Source organism: Euleptes europaea, chromosome 21 (assembly GCF_029931775.1).
Source record: "Euleptes europaea isolate rEulEur1 chromosome 21, rEulEur1.hap1, whole genome shotgun sequence".
Classification (NCBI taxonomy): Eukaryota; Metazoa; Chordata; class Lepidosauria; order Squamata; family Sphaerodactylidae; genus Euleptes; species Euleptes europaea.
In genome coordinates, this window is record NC_079332.1 from 14774826 (window position 1) to 14794383 (window position 19558).

General features: G+C 51.0%; 1 protein-coding gene across 1 annotated transcript in view; it reads right to left on the reverse strand.

The window, feature by feature from the left end:
- Window positions 1–12303: 12303 nt before the first annotated feature.
- PEMT (phosphatidylethanolamine N-methyltransferase) overlaps window positions 12304–19558 on the reverse strand; it is a 66142-nt gene continuing 58887 nt past the window's right edge. The window contains exons 6-7 of the mRNA XM_056866423.1: window positions 12965–13039; window positions 12304–12363 (exon numbers count right to left, since the gene is read on the reverse strand). Of these exons, the coding sequence (XP_056722401.1) occupies window positions 12315–12363; window positions 12965–13039 (124 nt within the window). The 3' untranslated portion in view covers window positions 12304–12314. The remainder of the gene's footprint in view (window positions 12364–12964; window positions 13040–19558) is intronic.

Genomic DNA, 19558 nt, shown 5'->3' on the forward strand with positions numbered 1-19558 from the left:
CTGATTCTTCCTTAAGTGGTAGAAAAAAATTGGCATATAAAAACCAACTCCTCCTTCTAAATAACTTTGTTTTTTAAAGTTTCGCTTGCATCTGGGCCTTTTCTGAACAACATAGTTAAATTGTGGAACTCCCTGCCCCAGGATGTGGTGATGGCTGCCAGCTTTAAGAGGGGAGTGGAGATGTTCATGGAGGAGAGAGGTATTCATGGCTACTAGTAAAAATGGATTCTAGTCTTGATGCATGCCTGTTCTCTCCAGGATCAGAGGAGCATGCCTATTATATTGGGTGCTTTAAAACACAGGCTGGATAATGCTGCTGTAGTCGTCTTGTTTGTGGGCTTCCTAGAGGCACCTGGTTGGCCACTGTGTGAACAGACTGCTGGACTTGATGGGCCTGGGTCTGATCCAGCAGGGCCTTTCTTATGTTCTTAACGTCTGCCTTCATCCGGAGCTCTCCGTGGTCCTGAAAAACCCTGCCACCATTTTTAAAATCGACCTAAAATTACACACCAGTGCAGGCTGATCGTTCCCACCGTGCTGACCAACCTCCGAAGTCCCGGATCTACACCCGCTACCCTCGGCGCTTCTAGTACAAACATCCCTCTCCCAAAAGGGGGCTTTAGTTCCGCAAAGGGAGAAAAAGAGAACCCAAACTAGAAAACGTGACGGGTGCAAGGGGAAATCTGACACAGGGGCACGTGGCACGTGATGGCATCAAAGCCCCAAAGCAAAGGCGGGCCTGTGTTTCGCAAAGCACATGGATCGATGTGGGGTGTCAGAACCCACACCTCTCGTTTTGTAACGCTAGCACTTTCCGCGGCCCTTTTTTTTCCCTTGCACGACTCGCTTAACAAGTCATGCACTGGATGTTCCGACAGCCGCTCCCGTTCGAATTATCGTCACCTGGTTAGCCGTCTGGGACGCCAGCGATGCAGAACACGGTGTTTAGAAACTGGACCCTGTTATGTTGCGGGTCTTCGGGAGGGTGAAAAAGGGCTGTTCTTTGTCTGCCGGCGGGGTGAGAAGTATTAACATGTCCTGGCGTTGTACCCAGAGAGACGGCTCCATCCTCGCACCTTCTGCTGGCTTTGAAAGAAGCCGGGATTAGGAAGAAAATGTCATGGGTAACCAGAGACAGTCCGAACCCTGCGCACATTGCGGTGAAATATAGGCCAGGGGTCGTAGCAGGCAGAAAAGCCAATCCAGCTGTTGAGGTTCCAAAATACGGAAGGGGGCAGCTGTTTTGGAGAAAGTGGGATCAGGGAGAGTGGACCACAGCCAATCTTTCCGTGTGCAGTTAGGAAGGACGAGCTCCAGAATATGCTAGTACCATATATTCAGAAAGGTAGAGCGGTTGTGGGGAGAGAAGGCAGCGTGGTATAGCCCGATCTCGTCAGATTTCGGAAGCTAAGCAGGGTCAGTACATGGATGGGAGACCGCCAAGGAAGGCTCTGCAGAGGAAGGCAATGTCCAACCACCTCTGCTTCTTGCTTGCCTCAAAAGCCCCTTCCAAGGGTCACCAGAAGTTAGAAGCTAAGCAGGATCGGTACTTGGATGGGAGACCACCAAGGAAAGCTCTGCAGAGGAAGGCAATGGCCAACCACCTCTGCTTCTCACTTGCCTTGAAAGCGCCTTGCTGGGATTACCATAAATTGGACGCTAAGCAGAGTCACTACTTGGATGGGAGACCACCAAGAATGGCTCTGCAGAAGAAGGCAATGGCCAAACCACCTCTGCTTCGCAATTGTCTTGAAAGCCCGTTGCTGGGGTCACCGTAAGTTAGAGGCTAAGTAGGGTAGGTACTTGGATTGGAGACCACCAAGGAAGGCTCTGGAGAGGAAGGCAATGGCCGACCACCTCTGCTTCTTGCTTGCCTCGAAAGCCCCTTGCTGGGGTCACCATAAGTTGGAAGCTAAGCAGCGTCAGTACTTGGATGGAAGAACCACCAAGGAAGGCTCTGCAGAGGAAAGCAATGGCCAAACCACCGCTGCTTCGCAATTGCCTCGAAAGCCCCTTGCTGGGGTTGCCGAAAGTGGGTTGCAACTTGATAGCACTTACCTACAAACGTAAAAAGGTTGTAAGGCGAGAGAAGGCCAGGGCTCAGGGGGTAAGCCCCTGTTCTTCGGGGCCTCTGCAAATTTTGTAGCTTACGCTGGACCGTCAAACTTCCCATGATCGCAAGCGGGTCTCTTTGAGTCCGCGCTGGGTTAACCGAACGCTTGCTGCAGTTTTGCCCGTGTGTGAAAATGCTGCTGATCCAAACAGACCCTCAACCATTAAATGTCGCCAAGGGCTACGTAAATAAATACCAAACAGCAGGCCGTTCTTAACACTCAGCAGTTATTTACGACTGATTTAACTGTGTGTTTAAACAATTACCTGCGGGGTGGGGCATCGAGGGAGGGAGAAATTGGGCTGTGCGGGAACACGCATGCGTGCAAAAATGACGGCTCCGAACTGTGCTGTTAATAAGGAAAACGGTGACCCAACCTGCCAAAGCAGCAAGAAATAGACAAATGGCCCGCTGAAAAATCGGCTCTGTTTGCAACTGGCGAACAGGACGCGAGCGCCCTGCCCCGCTTCCCATTTTGGATGATCCCAGCTTCACTCCCAGAGAGCCACTTACCGAGTTGGACTCAGATCCGGGAGACCCAGGTTCACATTTTGGACGGTCCCAACTTCACTCCCAGAGAGCCAGTTACCGAGTTGGACTCAGATCCGGGAGACCCAGGTTCGAATCCCCCACTCAGCCGTGGAAGCTTGCTGGGTGGCCTTGGGCCAGGCATGCATGCTCAGCCCAACCTCACCTCAAAGGGCTGTGGTGAGGATAAAACGGAGGAGGAGAACCGTGGAAACCGCTTTGGCTTCCCATTGGGGAGGATGGCAGGATACAAATGTAGGAAATAATGATAAATCATCATACCCAGCTAAAAGGATCCCCGGTATCCAGTTTTGTAAAAGACTTTTCTTTTTTCTGAGACGCAAGAGAGCTGCTGCCATAAAGGACAATACCGATGGTGCAGTTTGGCGAAAAGGCAGCTTCGCACATTCAAGTATCCCAAATAAGCCGCAAATTTGAAATCATTATTGGAACAATGGGGGAAAGGAATGACCGTCGGTTCTGATTGAGATCTGCACTGTACCAGTGTGGTGGTTAGGAGCGGTGGACTCTAATCCGGAGATCCGGGTTCGATTCCCCACTCCTCCACATGAGCGGCGGAGGCTCATCGGGAGAACCAGGATCGATTCCCTACTCCTCCAACTAAGCTGCCGACTCTAATCGGGAGAACAGGGTTCGATTCCCCACTCCTCCACGTGAAGCCTGCTGGGTGACCTTAAACTAGTCGCAGTTCTCTCCAAACTCTCTCCTCCCCACCTACCTCACAAGGTGTCGGCTGTGGGGAGAGGAAGGCGATTGTAGGCCGGTTTGGGTCTCCTTAAAAAGGCAGAAAAAATCAAGGTATAGAAACCTCCTCCTCCTCGAGATGCCAGAGCTTTTGAGAAACTCATGGCACTTGGAATTGGGTCCACAAGAAACCAGAATTTGAACCCAGGCCCCTGCAACTCAGAGATCTTCCCACCTGTCAGGGCATGCCTTCTCCCTCTATTTCAGATAAGTTGGCATAAGTTTAATTGTGGTTACCCGCCCTGAGCCCTGCCTGGCTGGGGAGGGCAGGATAGAAATTTAATAAATAATAATAATAATAATAATAATAATGACTGGCAATGTTTCCTCGACTCTTTGTCCATGCCAGGGAGATATGACTTTTGCTTTCAGGGGAGGACCAAAACGAACATGTCAGGTGGGGTGCGTATAAAGGCATCTCGAGGTCTCTCTCTTCATCGAGGAGGAAAAGCAAACACTCTTTAAGTTCAGGCCAGGCCAGACAAATACTCCGCTGTCTGGGTGAGCGAGAAAAATGCTGTTAGCAAGGCAAACACCGCTCATCTGTCAAAAGGAGGCGAGGGCTGCCCTGGATTGTTGAGCACGTGGGAGAGGAGCGAGCAAAACCAGTGCCTTGTGATTTGCACTTGCTAGCCAAATACCCGCCGTTCTGTGAGCAGGGCTTCAACCTAGCAGAGAACCAACGGGGAGATTTTATCTGCATGTTGCATATCAATAGATTTTGCCCCCTGGCATAATCCTCGGCCCCTCGTGAGAACACTGGATGAGCCCTGCTGGTATACCGGTGGGCTGCAGATCTACCTGCTCCGGCACCGTTTCCCTCAATGGTTAACCAGTTGGAAGGGGCCCATCTGGCTCAACCCCCTGCTCAGTACAGGATCGGCCTAGAGCCGTGTTGGCAAACCTATGGCACGTGTGCCGGACTTGGCACGCCAAGCCCTCTCTGTGGGCATGCGGTCGCGTCTGCCTTCCCTGGACTTCCCACCGCCCAGGTGGGCGGTGGGGGCTTTGAACTGCTCAGCGCTGGACGCCCCGCCACCCAGCTGGGAGTAACCCGTCCCCCCCTTCCCTGGACTCCCCACCACCCAGCTGGGAGTAACCCATCCCCCCCCTTCCCTGGACTTCCCTGGACTCCCCAAACTGCAACCCAGCTGGAAACCTCAGTATTCAGGTTAAATTGCCGTGTTGGCACTTTGCGATAAATAAGTGGGTTTTGGGTTGCAGTTTGGGCACTCGGTCTCTAAAAGGTTCGCCATCACTGGCCTAGAGCATCCCTGACAAGCGTTTGTCCAGCCTCTGTTTAAGGACTGCTAGTGAGCTAAGAGAGCTGTGACTGGCCCAGGGTCACCCAGCTGGCTTCACGTGTAGGAGCGGGGAAACCAACCCGGTCCAGCAGATCAGCATCTGCTGCTCGTGTGGAGGGGTGGGGAATTGAACCTGGTTCTCTAGATCAGAGTCCGCCGCACCAAACCTCCGCTCTTAACCACTACACCATGCTGGAATAAAGTCACCTTGTGTGTGTGTGTGTGAGTGTGTTAAGTGCCGTCAAGTCGCTCCCGACTCATGGCGACCCTATGAATCAATGTCCTCCAAAATGTCCTGTCTGTACATAAATGGAAATCAAATGCCAAGCCCAGTCTGGGACCTGCAAACACTATATGGATCAAGTTGCCACAAGGGAGGATCCAAACGTCATTCCCCTTGTTACTGTAGGCCCTTGAGCGACTGACACTGGTGAAATATTCTTCTGGCTGGGGTGGTGGAGAGGAAACGAGATCGAGGAAGCTGTTCTTTCCTAGAAATGTCATTTAGGCATGTGATCGATTTTTAATATCGACTCGCCGGTGCACAAACGACATCCACAAATTCATAGTTTTTCTGGTGTGTGTGTGGGGGGAGGATGATAGAGACATGATAGAGGTCTGTAAAATGACCCCTCACCATCTTTGTTGCCCTCCTCTGGACCCATTCCAGGTTGTCTACATCTTTCTAAAATTGTGGTGCCCAAATCTGAACACAATACTCTAGCTGAGGTCTAACCAGAGCGGAGTAAAGCGATACCATCACTTCGCGTGATCTGGACACTATACTCCTGTTGATGCAGCCCAAGACGGCATTTGCCTTTTTAGCTACCGCATCACACTGTTGACTCACGTTCAGTGTTTGGTCTACTAAGACCCCAAGATCCTTTTCACACACACGACTGCTCAGACAAGTCTCCCCCATCCTATAATGATGCATTTGATTTTTCCTACCTAAATGCAGAATTTTACATTTGTCTTATTTGTGGTCCAGCTAGCCGATGTGCTCTGCAAGACCTGGGGTGGTAACTCCCTGCTTGTGCCCTCCCCACAGTGGGGGACAAAGGCCTGGGCAACAAGGATGGTGAGGTCTGGAGACCAAGTCCTATGAGGAAAGGTTGAAGGAGTTGGGTATGTTTAGCCTGGAGAGGAGAAGACTGAGAGGGGATATGAAACCGTCTTCAAGTACTCGAAGGGCTGTCATAGAGAGGAGGGTGCCGAGTTGTTTTCTGTCGCTCCAGAAGGTCGGATCAGAACCAACGGGTTGAAATTAAATCAAAACAGTTTCCGTCTTGACATTAGGAAGAATTTTCTAACAGAGCGGTTCCTCAGTGGAACAGGCTTCCTCGGGAGGTGGTAAGCTCTCCTTCCCTGGAGGTTTTTAAGAAGAGGTTAGATGGCCATCTGTCAGCAATGCTGATTCTGTGACCTTAGGCAGATGATGAGAGGGAGGGCATCTTGGCCATCTTCTGGTCACTGGGGGTGTGGGGGTGGAGGTAGTTGTGAGTTTCCTGCATTGTGCAGGGGGTTGGACTAGATGACCCTGGTGGTCCCTCCCAACTCTATAATTCTATGACCTCGCGCCTACAAATGGTTTGCTCTGAGAGCCAGCGTGCTGCAGTGGTTAAGAGTGGCGGACTCGAATCTGGAGAAACCGGGTTCGATTCCCGGTTGGCCCCCGATCCCCCCTGTTGGGTGGTCGGCTGGCAACCTCCCCACCCTCCTCTTGGGTCGTGGCGGAGGGGCAGGGCCTGCAGCCGTTCTCAAGCCACCGTCGGGCCCAGTTGAGCCCCTCCGCCAAATGAGGGGCCGTTCTGTCTTCTGATTAACCGAGGCAGGTATGATCCGAATCCAACTACCTGGAACCCAATTAATCTTGATCTTACGAGGCCGTGCCTCGGGATAACTGCCCGCTCGAATAAACAGGAGCAGAACGAGAATCGGGGGCCTGGCTGTGGCATTACGCCGCTCGGCTCCACCGAAACGCCGTTCAGAAATGTCATCGTGATGCAGAATCGAGTCCCCGAAGGATCTGCTGTTATTGCTATTTTTTTTTTAAAGGGAAGATGCAAGGAGAGGATGGGGACGGGTCTCTTTTGCTGTTGCAGCTGTTGCGACTTTGTAAAAGATCACGGAAACGACTCCGCTGGAAACCAGAGAGTTTAGGTCAGAGAAGACCCCCTACGGGGTTGGTTTGGGTCCACCGGAACATTTCTGTGGACGTATTTCCACCCACTTTTTCTAGGGTTCAAGTCCAGAATTTACCGTACTTTCACGGAAAAGCCTACTGGGTCAAACAATTTTCAATAGTGTCCATAAACAGGGCATGCACAGAATAGTCCCCCCGCCCCCAGTTGCCCAAGGCACCTGGCATTCAGAGGTACACTGCCTCCGAATTTGGAAGTTCCATTTCGCTACCATGGCCGATAGGTATCGGTCAAGCTCTCCTGCTCCCTGAATTTGTCTAATCCAGAGTGGTTTGGAGTGGTGGACTCTGATTCAGAGAACTGGGTTTGATTCCCCACTCCTCCCCATGAGCGGCGGAGGCTAAATCTGGTGAACTGGATTTGTTTCCCCACTCTTACACCAGCTGGGTGACCTTGGGCTAGTCACTCTCTCTCAGCCCCACCTACCTAGAGGTGGTTTGACACGGCCTTCCTCCGAAGAGCCTTCCTCTGTAGAGGGTGTCTGTTGTGGGGAGGGAAAGGGAAGGTTTGATTCTTCCTTAAGTAGGCATATAAAAACCAACTCTTCTTCTTCTTCATTTTTTGCATGCATTATGCTGTTTTATTGTACGTGCCAGCTCTGTATCTCAGTTAGATTCATTTTCTCACCAACTTGCCTTCAAGGATTGTTTTGCATTCCTGGACTCTATGAAGCCGACAGAAGTCCGTGGGAACTTCTGTCTCCGTATCGTTTGTAATATGTAATCTCTTGCAACTGTACTGTTGAATGCTTTTTCAATGCGTTTATATTATCAAGTGCAAGCCAGTTTCCTCCATTGCTGCCTTGGGTTCTCAATGCTCTGCTTACCTATGCTACCATTAAACCAACTTCTTTGGACAACTTCGTCTCCTGCTGTGGTTAGTGGTTCTCAATAGGGCAAGTGCTGACAGTACGCGACATGCTGTTTTGGGGAGGGAAGGCGGCATGGTATATAGCCTGATCTTCTCAGATCTGGGAAGCAATGCACGATAGGTAATTGGATGGAAGACCACCAAGGAAGGCTCTGCCGAGGAAGGCCATGTCAAAGCACCTCTGCTTAATCATTTGCCTTGAGAGCCCCTGGCCGGGGTTGCCGAAAGTCGGTTGCAACCTGACGGCACTTATATACGTATAGAGTTTTTAGTGCGCTGTTCTGATGTTGCGACCTCGTCGACGGCGTGGCCGACGGTGCGCCTCATATTGCTCGGAAGGAATAGTTCTAATCAGATAGACTGCTTCGAATCTTGGCTAGAAGGGCGCCCTAAGAAATGAATGAACAAAAGCTATCCCAGCTAGCGGCTATCCCTGTATCCTGTGGCGGTGAGTTCCACGAAACAACTCTGTATTGTTCAAGGAAACGGTGCCGTTGGCCTGTGATGAAATCAACTTTATGAGCCGGGGGCCGAAAATACCCCTCTCTGCCTAATCTCTCCACTTTTGTTTCTTGAATCCTATAATCTGATTCTCAGAAACGCCAAGTGCTTGATGACAGCTTCGGCGGTTCCTTAAAGATCCCGAAGGGGAACATTTTCTTCGCCTTCCACCACAAGTGTTGTTCAAAGCATAAGTGGCTCCAGGGAGGTTTGTTGTATGAAAAGACGCTGGCAGAATCCGAGCCGCGGACTTGCTAGAACAGGATAAACCTGGATCCGGGCCAGCTTCTATAATTATTACCCCAAGCTCCTTCGGGGAGTTAACTGATAATTACGGATTATACAAAGAACATTGATAGAAGTGGTTGTCAATATTAGCTCTAGTCGGATCTGGCCAGGTCATGGGGCGATACAAGGTAAATGTCAAGTGCCACTAAAGGCACCCATGTGGACTTGACCCAATGAAAGCCAAGTAGTGCCTCTTACTGGCGGTGGACAGAGCTGCCCAGTCACAGTTGACTCACAGTTGACTTACTACCCCATGGATTCTGAAGGGAAGAGACAAACCGAGTTGGTTTGCCATTGCCTGCCTCTGTGTAGCAACCCTGTTCTTCTTTAGTAGGGTTGCCAACCTCCAGGGGGTTAGCAAATACAAAACAGCAGAAAAACAAGCATTCAATAAATGCAAAGTATGTCTTTGTTCAATTTAGGCATGCCGTTAACATACAGTTATATAATCCTTGTCTGTGCAATATTGTGTCGGGTAAATTATAAACAACTTGTAATTACAAATGTCTGAATCCCATTCAAAGAGTCTTTGTGCAAATGTCTCGCCAAACTTGCACCAAGGAGACGTGGATATACTCTCAATCACGTCCAGGCTTGGTAGTGGAAATAGCAGGTATCTTCTGTTGCTGCTGTTCAGAGTATATTGACTCCTAAGGAGAACGAGTGGCAATAGTCGATCACGTATATGTAATACAGGGTGGCTGGTGATCTCCTGCTATTACAACTGATCTCCAGCCGAGAGAGATCAGTTCCCCTGGAGAAAAGGGCCGCTTTGGCAATTGGACTCTATGGCATTGAAGTGCCTCCCCTCTCCAAACCCCATCCTCAGGCTCTGTCCCCAAAATCTCCAGGTATTTCCCAACCCGGACCTGGAAACCCTATTCCTTGCTGGTCTCCCATGCAACTATTAACCAGGGCTGACTCCACTTTATAGCCAAGATCAGGTTAGCCTAGGCCATCCAACTCAGGGCAAGAGACGGACAGAGATGGTTTGCCATTGCCTGCCTCTATGCAGCGACCCTGTACTTCCTTGGTGGTCTCCCATCCAAGTACCAACCAGGGCTGACCCTGTCTAGCTTCCGAGATCTGACAAGATCGGGCTAGCCTGGGCCATCCAGCTCAAGGTAATACCTCTTATTGGGACCAACCAAAATGACATAAAAACAGCATGCAACCTTTCGGGTTCTACAGGATTCTTCGTCATCAGGAGGAGTAGAAGTTGGTTTTTATATGCTGACTTTCTTTACCACTTACGGAAGAATCAAACCCGCTTACAATCTCCTTCCCTTCCCCTCCCCACAGCAGACACCCCGTGAGGTAGGTGGAGCTGAGAGAGCTGTGACTAGCCCAAGGTCACCCAGCTGGCTTCATGTGGAGGAGTGGGGAAACCAACCCGGTTCACCAGATTAGCCTCAGCCACTCATGTGGAGGAGTGGGGAATCAAACCTGGTTCTCCAGATTAGAGTCCACCGCTCCAAACCACTCCTCTTAACCACGACACCACGCAATGTACCACCTTAGCATGCTCCTGTAAACGTTAAGCGGTAGAAGATTTCTAATAAGGGTGAAATGCAAAACAGTAACATGTTACAAGGAAAAAACAACACACATAAAACTGGGGTTTTGGGGGGGGGAATTTCCCATGGTTTATTTTTTAAATAAGTGCCTTCAATGGTCAATACTTTAAGGTGAAAATGGTGTGCGCATCATGTGAACAAATCAGGCAACTGTGCCAAAGTGTAGAGCTCAAATCTGGCCAGGACTTTGTGTTCTAGTGCGCGTAACGTAGTGGTTAATCCGGCTCGGATTTGGCATATACATTGAGCATACATCGGGGATATTACCAGAATGCCGGAGCTAGCTCAGAAAATTAAAACAGACAGGACGGGGTGTGTGTGTTGGGGCAGCGGTGGAAAGCATGGGGCTACCTCCCAGAAGCTGATATTGGGGGGGGGCTTGTTCGGAGCAGGAGGGAAACAATGGGACTGAGGCTTAGCTGTCCGAGAGGTGAGAAACCAAGGACGGGTCCTGAAAAGCGACAGGCCCTTAAAAACAACAGGGAGAGAAAACAGACAAAGGCATTGATAGGTCCAGCCTGCTCTGAAATAAAACGAAAGGTGTCCGGTTCCTGAGAACGTCGCGGATGGTTTTTCCATTCCCAAAAGCGCTTCGGAAATATCTCTGTTGCTCTGGGATTTTTTTTTTAAAATTGCTATTTGGCAGGCTCGGACAAAGCCGTTCTCTGAAAACCGGATTAAGCGGGCCGGGCAAAACATCGTTGGCACTGTATTCTGGGCAAACACATGTGTGAATGGGGGGAAAGCAGGCAGAGATATAGGTTTGCAACGGCCACACTGCACACTTCCAATTTTGGCAAAGGTCACACCACAGTAGTTTTGGGCTTCCCAGGAACTTCTCGGTCTGGATTTGCTGGTTGTGAATCCAGGGCATGCAAATTCGCCTTCGTAAACTAACGCTGCGGTGCGGCTTTAGAAGCCCCACGCATTTAGACCATTAACATCTCTAGTTTAACCTACTCCGTTACCTACACTGCAGTCCGCACTTTCCATTCAGCTTCTTGGGCCTGGGCAGCCCCAGGCTCTCCGTGACGTCACAGCAGCTAAGCCAATGGCAGTTGGAGGCTGCAGAGCGCTGCGGTGACACTCAAGCGGAGCAGCCAATGGCGGCCAAGATAACCGGGGCAGGCAGAAAAGGGCAAACAGCTGGCACCAGCAGTGAAAGAAGGTTGGCAATGGGTGGTATTTTTTGGCTAGCATGTAAGGGGCGGACGGTGCTTGATACAAAAGAGGCAGTTTTTGATGGGCTGGACCACTGAGACGGCCCAGGCGGGGACAGAGCGGGAGATGTGTGTTTCAATTTTAAGGAGAAACACAGGAAAACTATTCCACAAGGGAAAAGGGCTTCGTCTAGCCTTCTGCGTGCAGTGAAATTTTGCTTCCGAGGACTCGAGCATATACGTGCCCCAGCAAACCAGCCACAATTATGCCTCTCACCCATTGCGAACGGCTGGATGCCGGAAACATGCACTGAGTGCTCCGCAGTGGCAGAGGCAGATTGTGGGCTGGTAGTGCAAAAAGAAGAAGAGAGAGGTTGAATCGTTTATGACCAGGAGAGAGGATGGCTTGAAAGGGTGAAGCACCAAGACGGATTTTACACACCACATACTTTCTCCAATTGTTACTCATATCACCTAAAAGACGGCAGTTGCAACCCGCCAATGCATGTGCTGGCTGCATGCGCCTTGCGCCTGATGGCTCCCCTCCGAGGCGTGTGCATATGCTGTCCTTTTTGTTCTTTCCCCCCATGTGTGCGCGTGGTTCCATAAAAATGCTCCGGCAGTTTACCTGCGGCGCCCGTTCTCGACACTTCCCAAGCCTATAATCAGCCCATTCAAACTTCCGCACTTAATGGAACCCGCTGAAAGGGAGAGGTGGAGACGGGCTCCTCGTGAGAAAGGCCCCCCCGCCTGGGAGTCGTGGGTGGGTCTGCGAAGTGTCGAAGCCCACCCCCCCTCCGCCCCGGCCTTCCACCTCAAAGGGACTTTTGAAAAGTTTTCAGCAACGCGTAATTAAACGTCAGCGTGAACCTTCGTAGCCTGTCAAATTGTCCTGCATGGGTGGCGGGCCGCTGGCCACGGCAGACTGGGTTCATGCTTCCAAACCACCCCGTTCTTTTGCTTGCTTGCTTGTTCCTGGGACTCTGCTTCCAGTGCAGCTGCGGCTATTTGCTCTTGGCTGCTTTCTGGCGATAGATTTGTTCGGTGAATGGCCTGTAATTTGGGAAATGGGGGGGCGGGATCGGGGAAGGGGAAAGGTTTTGGGGAGGAAAGAAAAGGAGACATAAGAATGAGATGGGGAGATAAGTCTTCGGCCACCTGAACGCCGAAAGAGAATGTGGATAAAACAGCCAGCTTTTTAGACATGATAGAGGTCAATAGGCTATGCCTATTTCCCCAGCAGGCAAATTTTGCACCCCAGGGTTGTTCTGGGTCGGGAAAATGATGGTCAGGGGGGAAGAGTCAGAAGTCCACTCTCCTCATGTGCCGTTCTCACACTCTAAGGTGGGCCCCTGTGCACGTGGGAGCTGCGTTCCCAACAGGGAACCCGCGGCTGACGTCTGGCTAAAAGCCAGAGGACCAATGTGAAACAAAATATATCGTTTGGAATTAAGGCCTTGGAGAGCCCTCCGCTATCCGAGCAGCCGTCCCCGAGACAGATGGCACGGCCGTCTTGATGGGCAGGAACCTTTGTAGCCCGTCGACAGCGGGGAAACGCACGAAACAGGTTCACTCGAACGACCCTCTTGGAGCAGTTCTCTGAAAGCCGCGGGCAATTGCTTTTTCCGCCCGCCGAGTGCCAAAACAAACTCACCCTTCGTACCGCAGAGCAATTGTGTAGCACAGAGCCACGACTGCGGTCAGGAGGAGACCAGCTGGACTCGCGAGCCTGGTTTTGAAAGGGCAGAAGAAAACACAGGAGAAGGTAAGTGGGTTTTGTGCCATTGTACTCGGAGAAAGGTCTTACGTAAGGCGCAACTGAGTCACTGGAACAGGAGGCCGCGGCGGGTGAGCTCAACCGCCAAATGGCACCCAGCATCGTGCCGTGTTCCCCAACTCTCTCTCTTTTTGGCCACCATCCTTTGCCAAAGGGCGCCGGCCACTTGGCCAAAACGGCCTCCCGGCCTAACCCTTTGTCGACCGCCTCGAGGTTTCACTAAGACAGTGCTCCGCTTGCAGGAGATGGAACGGCCAGGCCAGTTTTCCTTGAGGCAATCGAGGAGTGAAACCTGCTGCTATCCAAGAGCAACCTTGAGTAACAAGGAGGCGAGAAGAAGAAGGAGAAGAGTTGGTTTTTATATGCCGACTTTCTCCACCACTTAAGGAAGAATCAAAGCGTCTTACAATCTCCTTCCCTTCCCCTCCCCACAACAGACACCCTGTGAGGTAGGTGGGGCTGAGAGAGCTGTGCCTAGCCCAAGGCCACCCAGCTGGCTTCATGTGTAGGAGTGGGGGAACCAACCCGGTTTACCAGATTAGCCTCCGCCGCTCATACGGAGGAGTGGGGGAATCGAACCAGGTTCTCCAGATTAGAGTCCACTGCTCCAAACCACTGCTCTTAACCACGACACCACGCAATGTACCACCTTAGCATGCTCCTGTAAACGTTAAGCGGTAGAACATTTCTAATAAGGTTGAAATGCAAAACAGTAACATGTTACAAGGAAAAAACAACACACATAAAACGGGTTTTGGGGGGGATTTTCCATGGTTTATTTTTTTAAATAAGTGCGGTTCACCAGATTAGCTTCCACCGCTTATGTGGAAGGGTGGGGAATCGAACCCGGTTCTCCAGATCAGAGTCCACCACTCCAAACCACCGCTCTTAACCACTACACCACGCTGGCTCCCAAACTAGGGCTGAGATGCAGGCCAGACTAGGGGATTGAACCCGGGACCTTCTGCATACAAAATGGGGGCTCCGCCCACTGGGAAGCCCCCACCCCAAATGAAGCCGCCTCCCGACAGAATCAGAGCTTCTGTCTGTCAAGGCGGGTCGTGTACTCTGACCGACAGGTGCTGCTGTCCAGGGTCCTGAGATCTTTCATGTCACCGAATGCCTGGTCCTTTTAACTGGAGATGCTGGGGACTGAACCCGGGACCTTCTGCATGCAAAGCAGGTGACCTACCACTGAGCCACGGCCCCACCTTAGCACTGCCTCCGCCTCACTCCCCTCTCCATCTCTAGCAGCCTGTGGGCTCCTCCAGGCTTTTTCAGGTCAAAACCCTTGCCCAGGCAACAGCCAGTGAGGGTCTCTCTGCCCATCTTCCTCGTAGTTTCCCTCGTTTCCCTCTGGCTCCGAAATCCTCCTCATTGAAGAGGAAGAAGGAGGGTTGGTTTTTATATGCCGACTTTCTCTACCACTTCAGGAAGAATCAAACCGGCTTACAATCACCTCCCCTTCCCCCTCCCCACAACAGACACCCTGTGAGGTAGGTGGGGCTGAGAGAGCTCTAAGAGAGCTGTGACTAACCCAGCTGGCTTCAAGTGGAGGAGTGGGGAATCAAACCCGGTTCTCCAGATTAGAGCATGCCGCTCCAAATCACCGTTCTTAATCACTGCACCACACATGAACACATGAAGCTGCCTTATACTGAATCAGACCCTTGGCCCATCAAAGACAGTATTGTCTACTTAGACCGGCAGCGGCTCTCCAGGGTCTCAGGCAGGGGTCTTTCTCATCACCTACTTGCCTGGTCCCTTTAACTGGAGATGCCGGGGATTGAACCTGGGACCTTCTGCATGCCAAGCGGATGCTCTATCACTGAGCCATGGCCCCTCCCCAGAACATAAGTAAAGCCATGAACACATGAAGCTGCCTTATACTGAATCAGACCCTGGGTCCATCAAGGTCAGTATTGTCTACTCAGACCAGCAGCAGCTCTCCAGGGTCTCAGGCAGGGGTCTTTCCCATCACCTCCTTGCCTAGTCCCTTTAACTGGAGATGCCGGGGATTGAACCAGGGACCTTCTGCATGCCAAGCAGATGCTCTTACCACTGAGCCACGCTGGCTCTCTCGACTTGGCCATCCTCCAGGTTGTAGCTGCACACACCATAGGACTTTCACCTCTACTAGGTTAACTTCAGCTCTACACATTCTGACTTCCTGAGTAACTGGGTAACCGTGTAACTCAGTGTAACTCTGACAGCTGGCTTCAAGTGGAGGAGTGGGGAATCAAACCCGGTTCTCCAGATTAGAGCATGCCGCTCCAAATCACCGTTCTTAACCACTACACCACACATGAACACATGAAGCTGCCTTGTACTGAATCAGACCCTTGGCCCATCAAAGACAGTATTGTCTACTCAGACTGGCAGTGGCTCTCCAGGGTCTCAGGCAGGGGTCTTTCACATCACCTACTTGCCTAGTCCCTTTAACTGGAGATGCTGGGGATTGAACCAGGGACCTTCTGCGTGCCAAGCAGATGCTCTTACCCCTGAGCCACACTGGCTCTCTCGACTTGGCCATCCTCCAGGTTGTAGCTGCACACACCATATGACTTTCACCTCTACTAGGTTAACTTCAGCTCTACACATTCTGACTTCCGACAATGCCATCAGCAAAGAACACCATTCGAGAGAGACCCCCTGTCAAACCAGAACTAACAAACCCATTGAATGAAATACAAATGACTTTCCCCCCGGTGCTTTGGCCGGACTGAGGTTCCCTCTAACCATGATGCACCTTTTCCTTTGAGCGATGCCCGGTCGGCGACAGCGTTTTTTTGTCCGAGCCCAGTTAGGAGACGGCTTTGTCCGGATGAAACCCGGGCCTCGTTCTGTTCCCCGCCCCCTGCCTTGGGCTGAGCTGGCCGTTTCGAAATGGGTCACGGCGCACAAGACAAAAGGAATGATGTCAAGCAGGCACCAGGGCAGCGCCTAGCGGGAAAGATTACCGTTGCGACGGGTTATCGGGCGTACACAATGCGGACGGCGCCGAACGATGGACGCTCGGGGGATCGATAATAAGGTCAAATCACCGATGCAAGGAGATGTGGGTTAAACGCCGGCCCAAAACGGGAACGGAGATCACAAAAAAGACGGGGAGGGGGAGATCATGCCGAGACTGCTTATTCCCCATTGTTGGGCCGGGGTGATTTCATCCCGAGAACTAGGCTAAACGCAACGACTGAGATTTTCAAAGCTCGACCGGGGATGGGAGGAAAAGGATGTCGCTGCGATTGCTACAGTCCAAATGAAAATCTCCCCCCACCCCCAATGCTACAACTGTTTCGTGAAAATGAGAAGGACCCCGCTAGATCAAAACGTGGTACTTTTTTACAAAGGGAATAGGGTTGTAGTTTTAATTGCCTGTGAAAATTACAGGCTATTGCTGCCCCAAGGAGCCGGTGGGGTGTAGTATTAAGAGCGTCGGGTTAGTATCTGGGAGACCCAGGTGTAGTGGTTAAGAGTGTCGTTCTAGTATCTGGGAGTTCAAACCTCCATTTGTGCCATGGAAGTGTGCTGGGTGACCTTGGGCCGGTCAGATACTCTTGGCCTAGCCTACCTCGCAGGGGTGGTTGTTGCACAGATGACGGGGGGAGGGGAGAATGATGTATGCTCATTGGGGAGAAAGGCAAAGTATAAATGAATCAAATAAATACAGCATTGTCCCTTGGATGTTACTATACTGTCTCTGTTTCCGTTATCTTCTACCCTGTTTATTAGATGCATGATACCGTCTTCGGTTCTCCCTTCTCAAGGTGCGTTATCCAGCTCTAGCTTACTGTATGCACTTACAGCGTTTCATAATTTTGCAATCTGCTTTGAGTCACCATACGTAAGACGGATGACAAATGCAATAAAATAAATAAATTGTCCTGTTTCCCACAGTAGCCAGTCAGCTACTTCCAGGAAGTCTGTAGGATGGAAAAAGCTATCACTTGGCTACCAACTCCGAGGTACGCTGCCACTAATCATGCAGGCTCCATTCTCAGTGATCAAGGGCACAAGAAGAGCCCTGCTGGATCAGTCCAAAGATTCATATAGTTTCCCCACAGTGGCCAACCAGATAATTTTCCAGGAGGCCTACAAGGAGGAAGGGAGGGGGCAACGACTCTTTTTTGGGATGATTCCATGGCAATAAGCATTCGTTTTCATTCTTGGCCAACAGAATCATGCACCACAGAAAGAACAAATAAGAACATAAGAACAGCCCTGCTGGATCAGACCCAGGCCCATCAAGTCCAGCAGTTTGGTCACAGAGTGGTCAACCAGGTGCCTCCAGGAAGCCCCCAGACAAGACAACTGCACCAGCATCGTCCTGCCTGTGTTCCAAAGCACCTGATATAATAGGCAATGCTCCTCTGATCCTGGAGAGAATTGGTATGCATCATGACTAGTATCCATTTTGACTAGTAGCCATGCATAGCCTCAATGAACACTCCCCTCTTAAAGCCATCACCACACCCTGGGGTAGGGAGTTTCCCAATTTAACTCTGCGTTGTGTGAACCAATACTCCCTTTTATCAGTTTTGAATCTCCCACCCTCCAGCTTCAGCAGATGACCCCGCGTTCTGGGATTATGAGAGAGGGAGAAAAGCTTCTCCCTGCCCACTCTCTCCACACCACGCCTAATTGTATAGACCTCTCTCATGTCTCCCCTTAGCCACCTTCTTTCCAAGCTGAACAGCCCCTAAGCGTTTTAACCGCTCCTCACAGGGCAGTTGCTCCCACCCCCTGATCATTTTGGTTGCTCTTTTCTGTACCTTCTCAAGCTCCGCAATATCCTTTTTTTTAGGTTTGGTGACCAAAGGCAGCCTTAAAACTACAAAGCCCATGATGCTGCGCTATGACGAGTGAAGAAGAACACACATCGACGCAGAACTCCCGGCAATCCCAGACTGAATGGATAATGCAGAACCCGCCCTCGGGGTTTGCTTCGAGCCATGAATGTGTGCTAAACAGGATTTAAGGCAAGAACGGAACGGTTTTTTCCCATTACTACTGCGAGGCGACGCTGAAAAGAGTCTTTGGGGGTGTAGAGGCAAATTAAATTATGTCAGGCAAAACCCTCCGGCGTCGAAGTCCCGAAAACTCCCAGAGCAAAACAATGAGACCGGGAGGAGAAAGATTTATCATCTGTCAACGGGACTCTTTTTGCTCGGAGGACTTCACAGCCATAGTTCCCCCGCGGTCCCTCGGATTCTTTATGTGTGTGTAAAAATCAGGGGGCATGATGGATGGGAAAGGAATAATGCCCCAGACACCCTTGACAGAATTGCAAAGTTCGGGCGCATGTAAACAACTGCATGGAAACTTAAAAAAAAAATTAACCCAGACATCTCCCTGTGTGGGATCTCGCTTCCCATATGGGAAATGTAACATTTAGAGGAGTCTAACTAGAGTCTGAGACAAAGAGTTAGAGCGCTGGGAACTGGATATTGACTTACACCCCTCTTTACTCCCCAGAGCGGCTTCGAATGTCGTTCTGCCGTCTTCCATTCATTCCCTTCCATTCTTCCCCCCAACGACACTCCTGGGGGGTAGGTTAAGCTGAGGAGGGGGGATCCTGGGGGTGGTGGTGTCCCACCAACTCCCCCCCCCCACTGAGCAAAGATAAGCATGTGCAGATGAAGAAGAAGAGTTGGTTTTTATACCCCCCCCCATTTTCTCTATGTTTAAGGAGTCTCTAACCGGCTTACAATCGCCTTCCCCTCCCCTCCTCAGAACAGACACCTTGTGAGGTAGGTGGGGCTGAGAGAGTTCGGAGAGAACTGTGACTAGAATCATAGAATCATAGAGTTGGAAGGGACCACCAGGGCCATCAAGTCCAACCCCCTGCACAATGCAGGAAATTCACAACTACCTCCCCCCCCCACACCTAGTGACCAGAAGATGGCCAAGATGCCCTCCCTCTGATCCTCTGCCTAAGGTCACAGAATCAGCATTGCTGACAGATGGCCATCTAGCCTCTGCTTAAAAACCTCCAGGGAAGGAGAGCTCACCACCTCCCGAGGAAGCCTGTTCCACTGAGAAACCGCTCTAACTGTTAGAAAATTCTTCCTATGAGGAAAGGTTGAAGGAGCTGGGTATGTTTAGCCTGAAGAGAAGAAGACTGAGAAGGGATATGATAACCATCTTCAAGGACATGAAGGGTGCTCACATAGAGGATGGTGCCGAGTTGTTTTCTGTTGCCCCAGAAGGTCGGACCAGAACCGACGGCTTGAAATTAAATCAAAAGAGTTTCCGTCTAGACATTAGGAAGAATTTTCTAACAGTTACAGTGGTTCCCCAGTGGTACAGGATTCCTCGGGAGGTGGTGAGCTCTCCTTCCCTGGAGGTTTTTAAGCAGAGGCTAGATGGCCATCTGTCAGCAAGGCTGATTCTATGAACTTGGGCAGTTCATGAGAGGGGGGCATCTTGGCCATCTTCTGGGCACTGGGTGTATGTGGGGCAGGTAGTTGT